The sequence below is a fragment of the Bactrocera neohumeralis genome, chromosome 3, assembly GCF_024586455.1.
Source record: "Bactrocera neohumeralis isolate Rockhampton chromosome 3, APGP_CSIRO_Bneo_wtdbg2-racon-allhic-juicebox.fasta_v2, whole genome shotgun sequence".
NCBI classification, from domain to species: Eukaryota; Metazoa; Arthropoda; class Insecta; order Diptera; family Tephritidae; genus Bactrocera; species Bactrocera neohumeralis.
Genome location: NC_065920.1, coordinates 53,670,697 through 53,687,151, shown reverse-complemented (window position 1 = coordinate 53,687,151; position 16,455 = coordinate 53,670,697). Strand labels below are relative to the sequence as shown.

General features: G+C 35.1%; 1 protein-coding gene across 4 annotated transcripts in view; it reads left to right on the top strand.

Annotated features, from left to right (window-relative positions):
* Nucleotides 1-16,455, top strand: part of LOC126753772 (cyclin-dependent kinase-like 1) — a 52,633-nt gene that overhangs the window by 23,178 nt on the left and 13,000 nt on the right. Inside the window, exon 1 of one of the 4 annotated variants that reach the window (XM_050465478.1) lies at nucleotides 9,327-9,631. The exons of 2 other annotated variants lie outside the window; for them this stretch is intronic. In XM_050465478.1, the coding sequence (XP_050321435.1) occupies nucleotides 9,597-9,631 (35 nt within the window). In that variant the 5' untranslated portion in view covers nucleotides 9,327-9,596. Of the gene's footprint in view, nucleotides 1-9,326; nucleotides 9,632-9,952; nucleotides 10,009-16,455 lie in introns of those variants that run through there. One more of the 4 variants, XM_050465479.1, reaches the window with a different exon arrangement.

Genomic DNA, 16,455 nt, shown 5'->3' with positions numbered 1-16,455 from the left:
AAAAATTTTCTGACCCTGAGACTGATAATTGCAATTATTTTCCTATACAAAGTTTTGCATCGTTATTGAAGATTTTTTATTATATTCTCTGATTCCATTCTATTAATTAGACGGTGACCTATTTGCACTCGTACTGAAGGTTGTTGTTGTTGTATCGGGTATCTAATCCCCGTTAGGATGGTAAGGATTAGATAAGTTGTCATCGACGTCATCCAACAGTTGACCCAGCAAACGTGCTTTTTTGACGGGATCGAACCAAAGGGAGAAAGGCGTCAGATCAGTAGGGTTAGTAGGACATGCAAAGAGGCGGCTAATGTCATGCGGAGACTCATTGCATACTGGACATATAATGTCTAATATGCCAGCATCTACTCTGAATAAGTAGGAATTTAACCTGCTTCAGTATCCAGAACAAAGCTACGCAAGGGTCACTATCGTTTCTCGCGTCAACTTGAGCTCTTCGTCTGCAATGGGTGGTGGTTTGAATCAAGAGATACGTCATTCATTGAGAGTGTTCTCGGTTTGCAGTTGTTAATGGCTCCACTGCATCTAGGCGACCATATTGGCTGCTCGGCATATTTTAATGAACTTTTGATGTAGCTAACAACGTTTGTTCCTTTTCCCATTATGCTCGGCTAACTGGGAGCATGCTGGCCTCATTAAGCAGGTGTTCGACGAGAAACATCAAGAGATATCCTATCGTAGTGCGTAGTGCAGTGTTCTGACAGGTTTGCAGCTTCCTCGTCTGCGTTTCGCATCCATGAATTTATTGGTGTTCGGTTCCGTAGCGAGGAAGCGAGAACCGGCCGGAGAGATATCCGCTTGTACTTACTACTAATACTGAACGATCTTTTTCCTCTGTGTTTTAATAGTCGGTATGTACGACCCATATTCCATTCATGACACGTTTACCTGCTTGTTGAACACCGAAACTCTGCTAAATTTATAACATTTTTGTACATTAAATATCTACAAATAATCCTTAATATATCAATGCTCACTTTTTCGGGGTCTAATTGAAGGATGGTTCCTACTCTGCCTAATTCATTTACTTCACAGTTATCAGGAGTTTCACTATGGAACCTATTGCAAGTGATATAGGCTACTAAATCTATTGAAAGATCAACGAATTAATTGACGAAACCCTCAGACTTTAGTAATCTCAAAGCCGCCTGGCTTTCCGTATATAAAAATATATTTCTTGTTGTGAGCACAAGGATAAGGAGATCTGAACAAGAAGGCTTTATTTAATTGCTGTAACCCCCACTTGGAAGGCTGCACTGGTCTGATAAACGAAAGAAGAATGTGGTGCCTCATTTTGCTGAAGAGACACCACCTATCACTCGATTAGCCAGTTTGGACCCATTCATATAGATGCTTATCTCTGCGTCTCCGTCCACCCCGCCCATTTCCCAATCTTATCTGAAAAGGAATTTTTTTTATTACGAAAATTAGTGAAATTTAGTAGAAAAAGGAACTTATTAGTGTCTTAAAATGCACCGAATTACAGGCGATTAATTGAGGTCCCTTAAAGAATAAACTTTTATATGCACTATCCAACAATTAGTTCAAATGCATTCAACATCCAGTGAGCACAAGAAAATATTATTGCGTTATTTAAATGGGAAATCAAAATTAGTAATGCGCCGCCTATTAATACGTACTTGTATATTAAATGATATAACTCAATTTTTACTAGAATTTCTTTTTTTGTCATTGGGGACGACATTTTTACGGTATCTAAGGAATTATTTTATATTATTTTTTTTTTTTTTTGCACACCCTAATGCATATACAAAATAATGTTGATACGGCACGTTATGAGCTATTAATTATTACGTGAAAGGTTTCAATAGACGATGTAGAAAATATTCATTACATCCTATGGAAGTGTCATAATTATTTCACAAACCGCAGAAATTTCACTCAAACTTTATTACGAAACTTTTTAATTACTGCTTACTTACTAATACGATAATTACTGTCTCTTACCACACAAATTTTCTTACTTCTTGCATTCCATTGCTAAAATATTTCAAGCCTCATAATGTTTGCTAATTATTTCTTGGTATACTATACAGTATAATTGTGCAAGTATATCTCACCACTTTAGTTTATGGCACGTCGCCAGCAGTAACTACGAATTAATTTCCCCCAAACCAAGAAATGCTAATTAGGCAGACCACTTACCACACCATTAGTAGCTAGAACACTACGAGAATAGACTCGAATTTATGTTTAAACATACGTACATACACTTAGTTCAACGATTCCGAATAAATGAAACAGCGAAGTTTGAGTGAAATTGAATGAGTAAGGAAAAAATAATGAGTAAATAAATATGTAGAGAAAATTATATAAGGAAGGAAGTACATAATTCACACGAAACCGAAGAGTAACTTATGACCAGAGTATATTAGTGGAAATAGAGAAATCAATAAAATATGCGCCTAAACTATGTAGTAAAATTAAAAATACAAAAATGCATTTAACGCCACGCCCACTAAAGAAATTTCTAAACATTGTGTTAATATCTCTTGACTAAAAGAAAAAAATCCTGCTCAAAAAGTGACAATAGTTGAACTTATACGAAAAATAGAATGATTTAGATGGATATTAAACCAGATTTTTTGTTAAGAAATACAAAATTTTCTTTGTCTGTAATTTTCGAAATAAGAACGAATTGTCTGGAGCCAATTTGAAATAGAAAACTGGTGTTTTTAGAAACAAATATGGGATGAGGAGCTGTTGTCTTCCGTATTGTTTAAGCCTCTATTACTTACTTTCTATTATCTTGTGTGGAGTAATAAGTCCTTAAAAGGTTATATTCACTTGCAAGTCAGAAAAAACTCAATTTTTTTGTGAATTTTTTGTGAAGAGATATTTTATTTAGTAAATCAATAAAATAGCGTAAATTTACACAATTTAATCAAGTTAAAAAATAAATTATAAAAATTATAATTATTAATAAATTATAAAACCAGTTAACAAGCGAGGACTAGTCGAACTTTTGATTTTTGATAATTTTTTTTTTCCTTAAGCCTTAGGGGTGGCTTGAAGAGGTTCAATTTTTATTAAAAATGTTTTTTCCTTCGGTTTTTACTTAACATATATATTTAAGAAGGTCATGTGAAAATTTCAATATTATCAAATATAAGAACATTCGATATACAAGCGAAAAATTCGGTTTTTTGGAAATGCTGAAGTGAATAAAGCCCTACAACAACATTAGCCACACTACAGAAACTACTACAATGTTGCCAAACTTCTGTAAGATAATATTTGTTGTGGTCAATTCACTGTTGACTTGCTTTAAACTAAATGGCTCTACTCATACTATAGGAACTATTTATATACTGCTGCTAATTAATATGCCGTAGCAACTGAGGATCCTATACAACGTTGCCAAATTTCTCTAAGACAATATTTGAGAGGATCAGTTGCAATGCAATAAACTGAATGCATCTAACCTACTGTAGAAACTCTTTACACACTGCTGCTAAGTCCTGCACAATGTTGCCTGTCTAAAAAACTTCTTTAATACAAGTATTTGTGAGGTTCAATGCGCTCTTGACATTCTTTTAATTAAATAGCTCTAACCACACTGTAGAAACTCTTTATAAACTGCTACTAATTAATACGCCGTAGTGACTGAAGATCCTACACAATGTTGCCAAATTTCTCTAAAATTGTATTTGTAAGCTAATTTGCTTACCGTGACTGGAGATCCTGTGCAATGTTGCCAAACTTCTCTAAGATAATATTTGTGAGAGTCAATGCACTATTGACATGCTTTAAATCAGATGTGCAGGGCAAAAGGTCTAATAATTCCTAAGCAATGAACAAATACAACTGTCTTCCTGAAAAAAGGGACTTTCAGAATATCTTGTATATATATAGTGTGAAGTCTTCAGTAGGTAGGTATTTGTCTCAGTCGATGCTTAGTTTGAATAGAGTTTCATAAATGCGCTTTGCTTTTTAAAGAATATGTAGAATATTATTTATCTCCTAAGAAGTTCTATAAAACTAACTATGTGAACATTACTCAAAACATACATTAAGTAATGGAACTAAGTTATTATACCTTTCCAAAATATTTTTCACTAAAAAATATACCTAAAACACTCGAAACAAGGCTAAATTCATGTGGCTGACTGTAGTAATTATGCAAATCAAATTTCTTTAATAGCTCTAAAATATAGCAACGAAATGTGGAATGTGAGTAAAACACTTAACGGAAAAGTAACACTAAGCAACAATACGAGTAATACAATAAAATGTAGCACAAAGCTCCACAGGGGCGCCACAGCGATTCAGCGCCTAAAAGCAGGCAATTTAAAGGAGTGAGAAATATATTTTCTAAATAATACACAAGTGGGTATTATACAGAGCTTGAACATTAATAGATAAAATGGAAAAAAAATACTTCAGCAACTAACAGTCAGCAAAGCAACAACAACGATTTGTTTGTACAACAATATATTTACATGTAAACAATGCCCACAATTTTCAATTTTCACACAAAGGTCAAAAGCCGACCACGAACCACACGATACGCCGCTGCTGATATGGATATTACAATGATTTTTTGTTTATTTCATTTATATATGTTGTTGTTTATTATATATATATACGTACTTGTATATATATTTGTGGCTAAGTGTGAAACAGAAGGCAACCGACCGCATGCTAAAGTGTTATAAATGTGAAACGGTGACCGCGAGGCAAATGATTACAAACTGATTTGCGGTGCAGAGCTCATTAAATATACGGAAATATACATACATATATATATATATATGTATATACATCTATACTACAAACACTTTCCTTTGTTTACCATTACTACCATACACTTTGGTTAGTTGTGTTTGTGCGCCTAAATTCGTGCTCGGCTGCATGCCAATTTTGAAATCGTGGCGTTTGCCTTCTTGCCCTCTCGCTCGACAATGTCCAGCAAGTTTCTACGCCACTTAAATATTTCCTGATTATAAGCCAACTGGTGTAGCGTTGTTCTAATTCCAAATTTGAAAACTTGAGAGTCATTTATATTTATGAGTTATAATTTACTAAGTCAATTACTATTGAAAAATTATTTGATTTATATTTTGGTTTATTAAATAATTCTGAGGTTGGTGTCATAAGTCATGTCACAGTTTGAATGGATATATTACAAGTATATTGGTGAAATCAGTTGATTATTGCTTCGACATTATTCATATACATTACACAAAATATTAAGTTCTGGCACGAAATAAAAAAGTCCGGAAAGAGTTTTGAGATTGTTAATGCAATTAAAGTACCGAACTTGTAAAAAAATTTATTCGAAAAAGCCGTTACTATTCTTCTTCTTTACAAGCATAGACACTACTCACGCAGTTATTGCTTTTTCAATTCAGTTGTGTTGAAGCTGATTCCAAGATAGGCGAAATTATCTACCACTTCTAAGTTATGACTGCCAACAGTGACGTGCATTCCAAGTCGCGAATGCGATGACTGTTTGTTTGATGACAGGAGATATTTCGTCTTGGTCTTTGCTTTCTTAATCAGTTTGGCGAAAGCGGAACTAACAGCGAGGTTGTTGAGGCTAATTATATCAAAATCATCGGCGTTTGTACCAGCTGTAGACTCTTATAGAAGGTTGTACCTTCTATTTAGCTCTGCAGCTCGTATTATTTTCTCCAGCAATAGGTTGAAGAAGTTCACGATGGTGAGTCTTCTTGTCTGAAACCTCGCTTGGTATCGAACGGCTCGCAGAGGTTCTTCCCGGATATAGTGGCATAGAGGCAGTCGTCCTGTCGAAGACGGCTTTAAAGTCGACTAAAAGGTGATATGTGTCGTTATTCAGCTATTTTTTATATCCTGAACAGGGTTTACTAAGTTTGCCACGAAGGTTGTAACAACCAGAATTAAGCGTCGGAGACCCTATAAAGTATATATATAAATGATCAGTATGTTGAGCTGAGTCGATTTAGCCGTGACAGTCTGTCTGTCTGTCCATCTATCCGTCTGTGTATATACGAAGTCCCTCAGTTTTTAAGATATTGTTTTGAAATTTTGCAAACGTCATTTTCTCTTCAAGAAGCTACTCATTTGTCGGAACTGCCGATATCGGACCATTATATACATATATAGCTGCCATAAAAGCTGAATCGGAATCAAGTTCTTGTACGGAAAACTTTCACATTTGACAATGTATCTTCACAAAAGTTGGCACAGGTTATTTTTATTATAATGTAATATACGTAGAATTTGTTCAGATCGGCTAACCATAGCATATAGCTGCTATACAAACTGAACGATCGGAATCTAGTGTTGGTATGGAAAACTTTTTCATTTGACAAGATAGAATCACGAAATTTGGTATAGATTATTTTCTAAGGCAACAATGTAATCTCCGAAGAAATTCTTCAGATCGGAGCACTATAGCATATAGCTGCCATACAAATTGATCACCCGGAAATTCCATCGAAACTGTGCGTAAATTCATCAAAGATCAGCCGAAATCATTATTGAAATATATGGAAATAGAATTGAACATCTCCAAAACATCAATTTAACGCATTTTGGACGAACATTTTGCTTACGAGAGACATGTGCACGGTTTGTTCCGCACAAATTGACTGACGACCAAAAACTGCTCAGAATCCAACATTCGCTTGTGATTATTATTTGACCAAAACTCACATTTTCACCATTGACCACTCCCCGTATTCAACTGATATGGCACCGTGCGACTTCTTCCTTTTCGGAAAAATGCATTTGCCCATGAAAGGAAAGCGTTATGCAGACGTAGAGACCATTCAAAAGGCTTGCACCGGCATACTGGCGGCCATACCGGCCAACGAGCTAAAACACTCGTTCGACATGCTTTTGGACCATGCAAAAAGCTGTATTGAAGCAAAAGGAGACTATTTTGAATAAAATAAATTGATTTTGCCGAAAGAACCATTTGTTCTGACTTTTTTAACTCCTCTTTACTTTGGAACGTTCTTTATATATCGTGTCAGAACTTTGCATGAATAGTGCCGTTATGGTATGCTCAATCAAGTTTAAAAATTGTAACAAATCAGACCATAATAGTCAATCCTAAGGAAGTATGTTATAGTTTAATGCAGAAAATTGATAAAAATTGTCTACGAATTACTTCATCTAGCATGCATTATACAATAATTTTAGTTATTTTAGCAGACTTTATGCCACATACGTCAGTCAGGGTGTCTTCTTCATAAAATTTCGTCCACGGCGTGATACATAAATAGATGATAGATGGCAATACTGGAATTAAATCCATATGAATTTTATCTAGCTCTAACCTTCAAAAGGCGCGTATATGAATTCGACAGTTGTCGAATTATTAGCTTGTAAATTATATAATTTTGGGATAAAAATACTATTGAAGCCAAGTTTCGAATAGATCAACTTTGGACTCTCCACCAGGGAAATCATCCATGGAAAAGTGATTTTATAAAGTTTGGCGAGGAGAAATGAGCACCGAGAACGATGAAGACAGTGGACGTCTTAAAGAGGCTGTTACTAACAAAATCATCAAAAAAGTCTGCAAAATAATTTCGGGCGTCCATAAAGTGAAGTCGTTCGCGATAGCAGGTACCCTAAAGATATCAACTGAACGTGTAGATGAGTTGATGATTCGGAGCAGTGTTTGGTGATGTTCAAGCGTAATAAACTCGAGTTTTTGCATCGATAATGGTCATGGATGAAACATGACTCCATCATGTCACTTTATATTCATCCGAGTGGACTGCGCACGAGGAATCCGCTCCAAAGCGTGGAAAGCAAAGTTATGGCATTTTTATTTTGGGATGCACATCAAATAAGATTTATGGACTACCTTGAAAAAGGAAAGACCATCAACAGCGACTATTACCTAGTGTTATGTATGTGGAACCGTATGAAGGACGAAAACGCCGAAAGGCGACCGCATTTGAAGAAAAAAGGGCTGTTTCATCAAGGCAGAGCACCGAGTCACAAGTCAGTGAAAACGATGGCGGAGGAGACTTTTCAATTGGCCTGTTAGTCCTTTCTTGATTTCCTAAAAAATTAATCTTGAATTCTTTCACAACATTCCTTTCTATATATTTTTATTTATATACATACATTGATTTCCACCTCAAGGTACATACTTGACCAGTTTTAATTCATGATAGGGTATGCAAAGTTCGGTTACAAACGAACTTATCCCTGCAATACTTGCTTTTACATGTTTTATTATAACAGCAAAGCAGTTCATCGCATCTGTAGAAAAGATGAAATTGACGTTTATTGCACTCAGCTTGGGAATTGAGTGACTGAGCCTGTAATTTGTTTCTGTTGGAGATAATAATCTGTAAACCATTTTCACAACAATCGATAAGATACTATATTTTTCGCCTTTCTCTACAAGGTGATCTAGCACAATATTTATTAGAAGGAAAATAATATGGATTTCAGCGAATCAGGTGTTTCAAACTTTTAAGCAGCGGCCTTTAGACAATCCGCTACTGCACAGCTCACGTTTCTGCTTTAGCTGCATACTAACTCTCCTGGGTCTATATGAATTGTCCATGCGTGCAAGCGTATAATTACTTCGCGCATTTTCTCACGCATGCAACTTGTTATTAAACAAAACTTCAAGTTAATTAACTGAAAAAATATTTCACGAAAAAACAGAACGCTAAAAGCAAAGTAAACACGCATTCTCAACTGCAGCGCGCAGACTTTAATGCCTGGTACGCACGTGCGACGACGGCGCCTGCGACCCAAACTGCAATGCCAAGTATTGCAAGAGCAGCGAGGTTAAACCGACCGAAAAGTCTTCTTAGCAATAAGCAAACTGCAGAAATGGTTATATATATTTGCATGCATGTATGTATGTATATGTGTGGAATTCGCAACAAATGTCAACACGCAGCTGGAGATGTGTACAGCACATGGTGCTACATGGCGTATGAGTAACTTGTACTAATTGAAATTCAACAACTGCATGTATGCGGCCAACCAAACATTACAAGGGGGAAAACACATACAAACATACATTTCGATATTCACACACATACACTTACTTATGGATACACACACACACTTACATTAATTAACGCTGGAATACAGTACACAAGCAGTTGGCCCCATATGACTAGCGTCACTTACCACTCGCCACACACACATACTCACACACATACACCTTTTGCCCACCACAAACACCCCTTGGACTTGGTAAATACAATAATTTTTGTTTGCACAATGGCTTGTTGTTGTATTTATATATACTTCCTCAGCACGCTTCAATAGCGTATAACGTCAGCACTCTTGGACTTTGGCGAAAGGACATTCCGTGTAGTCGTCTTGAGTTGATCGGTCGTTTGGTCGCATTGTCGGACGGTCGATAAAAACATAACAAAAAACGCAATTGTTGTACATTTTTAGATTTTTACATGTGCCAGCAAGCGTTTTCGTTCGCTTTGACGTCACAAGACTTATACAAAAATTTTCGGCAACAGCAAGTTTAGCGACTATTTTTAGTGCAATTTACGTGTGACGTGCCTTAATAACATATCTTGTTCATTTTGTTACCGAAAAAAAAACAGTGGAAAAGAAACATGTTTGAGCTCTCGAAATTATTTTCGCTGCGACGGTAAGCAGATAGCTATTTTTAAACCATATAACTTTACCAAATGCGTAAGCGCCTAAATGCCTGCTTACATATGTATATATTTATATGTATATTCGTACAATTTTCCATGCGTGCAAATATGACCTATTGAGTTTTTAATTCTATGCCGTAATATAATGAGGTAATAAAGCAGCTGACTGCTCCAGTTGCCGTTTAACACGCGGAAGAGTTAGCAGCTTATCGCTCCGATCTTGATCGGGCTAATCGGTTTTGTGCATACTTAATCAACGATTTTGTGTTCAAAAAAGTGCTCAACTCATTGTCAATTAATTTTATTTACTAAACGCATCTAAATATTGCCCACGAATGACACAAGCTCGCCAATTTAGAAAGAAAAGGTTGTGTAAATGAAAACAAAAATTTACTATGAGTATTAAATTTCTTGAAAATGAGTTAGAACTTGCCTAGATTAGTTAATGCTTACGTTATTTAGATTATTTAAAAACACTTATTTAAAAACTGTTGAAACGAACTTACAATTTTCACTTTCTAAAATCATTTTAGCACTTCAAATTCATTTGCATGGTTATCAATTAACCCATCAGCACTAAAGAAACATGAAATGAGTGCATTGCAATATGTGTAAATATTCTACGCTTGCAAACATAATTTTTACAGTGGGCTATCATCGGATTTATCTAGCAAAAAATCGAAAAAATAAAACAAAAAATTTAATAGGCAAAATTCGGAGAGAATCCTGCGGTCTTAAAAGGCCGGCATATATTTTCCAAATTAACCCTTTGACTATTCTCTAGTCATTTTGACAATTCTGTTATACATATTTGAAAAGAAATAATTTTTTCTTTTTGATTAAAATCAAAAAAATATATTAAATTGCACTTTAAAAACTCATCTAAAATAGGTATTGGACCAAACAAGTTTTTGCCGGTAGACTGAGTGCTAAGTGAAAATTTAATTTTTCTGTCTTTCGAACTTAGCATCTATAGCACGAAATGTTTGTCTTCGAATTTCGAAATTTAGTTTATGATGTTTTCATTACTAATTTTAATAAACAAAACCCTAAAAATGAATCATCTGTGTATTGAACCAAAATTGCTTCTATCGATAGACTTAGTCCTAAGTGAAAATTTAATTTCTCTGGTTTACGAACTTAACCTCTGAAACCCAAATTATCTGTTTTCGAATTTCGAATTTCGAAATTGAATTTATGCTAATTTCATTGCTAATTTCAGTAAGTAAGACCCTAGAAATGTAATAGCAATGGCACTTTCAATGCTTTCTTTTCACTTCAATGCTTTATAACATTTATCACTTGAGCTTATGTGGCAGATGCTTTAAGGATCAGAGTCGCATATTCGAAAAAAAACATAAATTTTATATTTCGAAAATACTTCCACAAGCTTGCACGTTATAACATCTGTCATAGGAGTATAAGATTCAACGGAAAATATTAGAAGAAAACTTAGATAATGCCCATTTTTTAATCTTTTAGTACAATATTTAGAAAAGCTGAATTCAATATGTTATATTTCGAAATTCGAGGTCAATTATTTCGACTTTGGAAGCTAACTCCAAAAACGGATAAATTCATTATTTTACTTATGACTCAATCGCTCGACCAAACAGGGGTGTGGTCTCAAGCCCAGAATAATAGTCGACTTTTCCGATAAGTGTTATTGCCCCTTATCTTTATACTTGTATATAAAAATTACGTGTCACGTTGCTTGTCTGCGATGGACTCCTAAACTACTGGACCGATTTTAGTAAAATCTCTTATATAAACGGAGATAAACGGAACATTTCAGAAATGTTCCAGGTATAAATTTTAAAGAAAGTGACTGATAGTGTTTAATCAACCGCTTTTAATAAGTTATTCGCCGCTGTATACAGTCTTTTTTTCCTTGATTGGGTTTCAGCATGGATTTTGTAACTTTCTCCGAGCCACTGTAAATAATTACGTGGTTGGCAAGGACTTTTCTCTTACTGCAGGTGTACTTTTTATTACTATTCGACGAATTAAACGCTGAATGGCTTCCAAGAGGCTAAAAAAACTTTCAAGCACTTTTTTTTGAAAAATCATTTCGATATAATTTGTGTCTGCTGAGAACAAATACATTTTTTTTGTAATACTGTGTAACAAATTGTTGCTTATTGTAACGTTCTCCGAGCCACTGTAAATAATTACGTGGATGGCAAGGACTTTTCTCTTACTGCAGGTGTACTTTCTATTATTATTCGACGAATTAAGCGCGGAATAGCTTTCAAGTGGCCAAACAAATTATCAAGAACTTTTTTTTTTGAAAAATCATTTCGATATAATTTGTGTCTGCTGAGATCAAATACATGTTTTTTGTAGCACTGTGTAACAAATTGTTGTTTATCGTGTTGGATTTCAACTAAATATGTGTTCATGCAACTGGCTAGTTATTATATTATATGAAAATTGTTGATTTTAATAGTTGACTGAATTCAAAATTAAATTATATAAAATTAATTATATATATAGAGAGTGTCGATTTACAGAGAGTCCAAAAAACGAAAAAATAGCGTATGCAGGAAATATTCTACAGATCAATATGTACAACTTTGCCTAGGAGACTATGGACCTATTACCAGTTTCGAACCAGTGATTTTTAAGTCGAAGTTTTTCGTCAGTTTTTGAGTTACCCTTATGAAATTTAATGCCTAGATGCAATTTGATATTCATCAGATCAGACAACTATATCACATACAAGTATTTCCCATTCCACCGATTTTTTTAGATTGTTTAAACTTCACTTAAAAATCGTTGGTCGACATCTAGTCTCTTAGGCAAAGTATTTCTGAATGATCCGCAGAACATTTATCGTATACGCGATTTCATGGAACATATTATTCACATAACAAACTATTCAATACAGTGAAAATTTCATTTACGGATAAAGGCGAAAACGTTTTTGTCGATATAAGAATCACAAGGATTGTACTTGAGGTTTAATTTTGAACATGTTCATGCAAAAAATTTTCTAAATGCCTGGTTACCAGCCTTTCTGTTCAGTTAATTTCGATTTAACAGAGCTTTCACTGTACTTTTTATTTATGAATTGCTTTAGTTGTCCTATCTTCCGAGTCTGTTCAAATTGGACACAATGTGCTCCGCACTGATATTACCTAAAGATCCAACCATAAGAATGCAGTTTCTAATCCAATTCTTTAATATCCAATATCGAAATTAATGTTTTCTCATATTGAAATGATCCAGCTGCTCTTGACTACGTATGTTCATAGTTTCGCCATAGGTCAAGTAAAGTATGTTTCAAAGAAATCAGTTTCTAGAAAAACAAAAAACTTCTAGCTCAAAAAGCCCTCATCTAAAGGCGAAGAGCTTTAAGCTTATCACAAATTTGTTGTCAATTCCAAAGTCAATCCCAGTCAATTTGCTCGGCTTTTACTTTTTAACAACATTGTATCAAAAGCTGGGCAGTCAAAAAGATAGTCTCAAGATGTTTCCATTTTGCCATCATTCAAAAAATGTTGACAATTTCTTCCATCAACACTTTTAGTCTCACCGTCTCTACGCCTAATGGAGAGCGTTTATTTAAAACCCCTCCAAACACGGCAAGCTGAACTTTGAAAGTTCTACTGAGCTTGCCTTAAGCCAACCGTCTGATGCTAGACTGCAAGGGAACAGCGAAACCTAAAGCTATCAGAAGAAGATTTCCGTTTTTACAAACTCAGTAACATTGCATCTTCCAGAGATTTCGCTTAGGTCTAGTAACCTTACAATTCTTATCACGAAATAGCTTGATGCAACAGAAAGCATAGTAAAAGAGATCAAAGCTTTAAAGGTATAGCGTGCGTAGTTACATAATTTCACGAAAGTTAATTTTTATATTTATATTTATGCTGCTACCCTTAAAGACAGCTAATCATAATTTACAGCATGCTGTGTGAAAGTCTGAAAATAAGGCTGCTCATTTGCGGAAGATATCGGACCACTATAACATATAGCTGCCATACAAACTGAACGATCGAAATCAAGTTCCTGTATGGACAACTTTCACATTTGACAAAATATATTCACGAAATTTGATATTGTTATTTTTAAGGCAACAATAATCTCTAAAAAACTTGTTTAGAAGACGAAATAGTTTGTTCACATCACATCAAACATTTAGTAGAAATCAATAAGTTCATAAAGAAAAACGTTTTTTCTGTTTTATCCCATCTTATGTAAGACGAAATAATTTGTTTACGTCACATCAAACATTTAGAAGAAATCAATAAGTTCATAAAGGAAAGTCTGCCTTAGCGGTATCTTTAATCTTAAAGACAAAAGAAAACCTTTGAAAGTAAATAATAAAACTTTGTATTTCAGTAATAAATGTTTTTTACAGTACTTCTTCTACTCTCTTGTTACTCCAAGCCGGTGACTATATGGCGACTATACTATATCTATGTTGTCATCAATTAAAAGTTAAAATTTGGAACAGACTAAAAGGTTCACATCTTTAGAAAACAAAATTTTGTATGAAATACAATTTCTTTATTCAAGACAGTTGTCTTCGATAACAAAATATCGATACTTTCCTTTATGAACTTATTGTCCAAGTCCATATCTACGTCTGTGGTAAATTAGGTCTCACTTCTACTGCTGTAAACCATACACATCTTTCTTTCTTCTCGGTAATTACCTCGTTCTTCGTCGCTATATTCGTATACATATGCGGACTGCCACCTGAAATCTACATTCTTACTCGAACTACGTCAAGAAAAAACTTCAACCTATACCTACCTTCAGACCCTGTTTGTCAGAAGGAGAAGATGGGATCCACATGAAGGACTTCGATTTGAACCATTATCACACAGTTCTGCATTTATAATTATGTAACTGCAAACTTTAGGTCTAGTATCTAGAAATCCATTACTAAAAATAAATAATTTCACTATTTTTTCAGTAAATATAGTAGAAGGTTTTATTTAGCATAGTTTTACCACAGATGACTGACAAAGCATGACCAGATTTAGGTCTAATATGCAGTATTTTATCCGATAACTTTTTGCCATAGCGAAGGTAAATTTACAAAGCCACTCTCCTAGAAACCCTAGTCCCAATTGGCAAAAGGAGAGTCGATTTTCATAAGCTTCTCTTGAAGCAAATTTTCAACAAGAAAATTATTCCCCATAGACATGAACAGGTAGGAATTACTCGGTGTCAGGTCCGGACTATAAAGTTTATAAGAATCTAAAACGAATCTCCTGTAGATTTTAGCGTGTCACTATCGATAAAATTATCGACTGGCGTTGCCCTGATGGAGCACAATTTCTCTGCTATTGTCTAAGGCTGGCAGTTCCTAGGTTATTACTTCTTTCAACGGTTCAATTGTTGATAGTACAGGTCAGAATAAAGGCTTTAAGCGTAGAGGAGGCACTCGTATGCCTTCCCACCGTACCTTCCTGACCATCAACACTGGCTTGGTCACCGTTTTCGTCGGCTCATTGTGATTCGCTTGACGTTAACGCTTTCATCACCATAAGGGTTCCAGAAATAGATGGATTTTGTTGCTGCTGATGCTGCCTTTGCTCCATGCACTGGTGCTGGCGCTGCTGTCGAAACGAAATAAGAAGTCAAAAAGGAGGAGTCGGAGTCAGAGGAAGACGGCGATATGGGTTTTGGCCTCTTCGACTCAACAGCCCAACTCTAAAGCTTGTTTCTATATCTATCTCTAAATGGTTCCAAATGGATTTTTGCATAATGTTGGGCCCCTGAACTATCAAAATGGTCTAACGGATAGTTCAGGAGCACAACATTACGGAAAAATCTGTTTGGAACCATTTCAATAAGGATGTATATAGAAATTTGTGTATTGTGCTCCTGAACTATCCGTTAGACCGTTTTGATAGTCCAGGAGCTCAACATAACGCAAAAATCCGTTTTTATTTTTGACAATTGACCTTTCAGAGCTGGTGCACCTTTTTAATTTATCGGAGCGAAATCGACAACACCAAAATTCATTTTAACTTTGTCGTATAACAACAATAAAATGCAACTATAGATAACTAAAATTTGATTGGAAAACAAATGGATTTATTTTTACAAGACCTTATATACATACATTCCTAAATTTTAAAGGATTAAAATCGCGTCGGTTCTGCAATGTCTGCTTGCGTTCCGGTTTGGGACCTTTAGACCTCCAGTAAGCTCAGCAAGCGCTGGTCAACAACCGAACGAAAGATATCATTCGAACTACTGGCGCGTAGTAAAGTCAATCTTCCCACAGATATAGGTATTTTAACTGGGCACTGTCCGATTGGTTCACACGCGGTGTGGCTAAATATTCTGACGTACACTCTTTGCCAAAGCTGAATGAAGGATATTAAGGAAAATAAGGGGAATCATCTTGTCACTTTCTTCTCTATTGCCCAGCTTTTGCCAGAATGAGACTAAAACACCTCGGTAGGCACACCTATCGTGAACCTGGCGAAGTTAACCGCCTTAATAGATTTATGTTAAGCAACGATTCATCAATCGCTGAAGATTTGGTTTAAGAGTTTATGTTTAACAGGTCCGTCCAAGTGAAATTCATTGATTTTACAACAACCCCTGCACCTAAGCTTACATATATACACAGATACATATATACTCGTTATGGATGAAATTCCATTTTCAATTTTCGCCTTCAATGCGTTCCAAATCTCACAAAGCGAGCCAGTACTAATATATTCGTCTCTCTTCCGTGTTCTTATTGAACTTTAAGTGGCATAAATGTCTATTACCAATTCACCGTTAATTAGCATGTTCAATTTATGGAAAATAACTCGATTGAAACCAATTACCCCAAAAA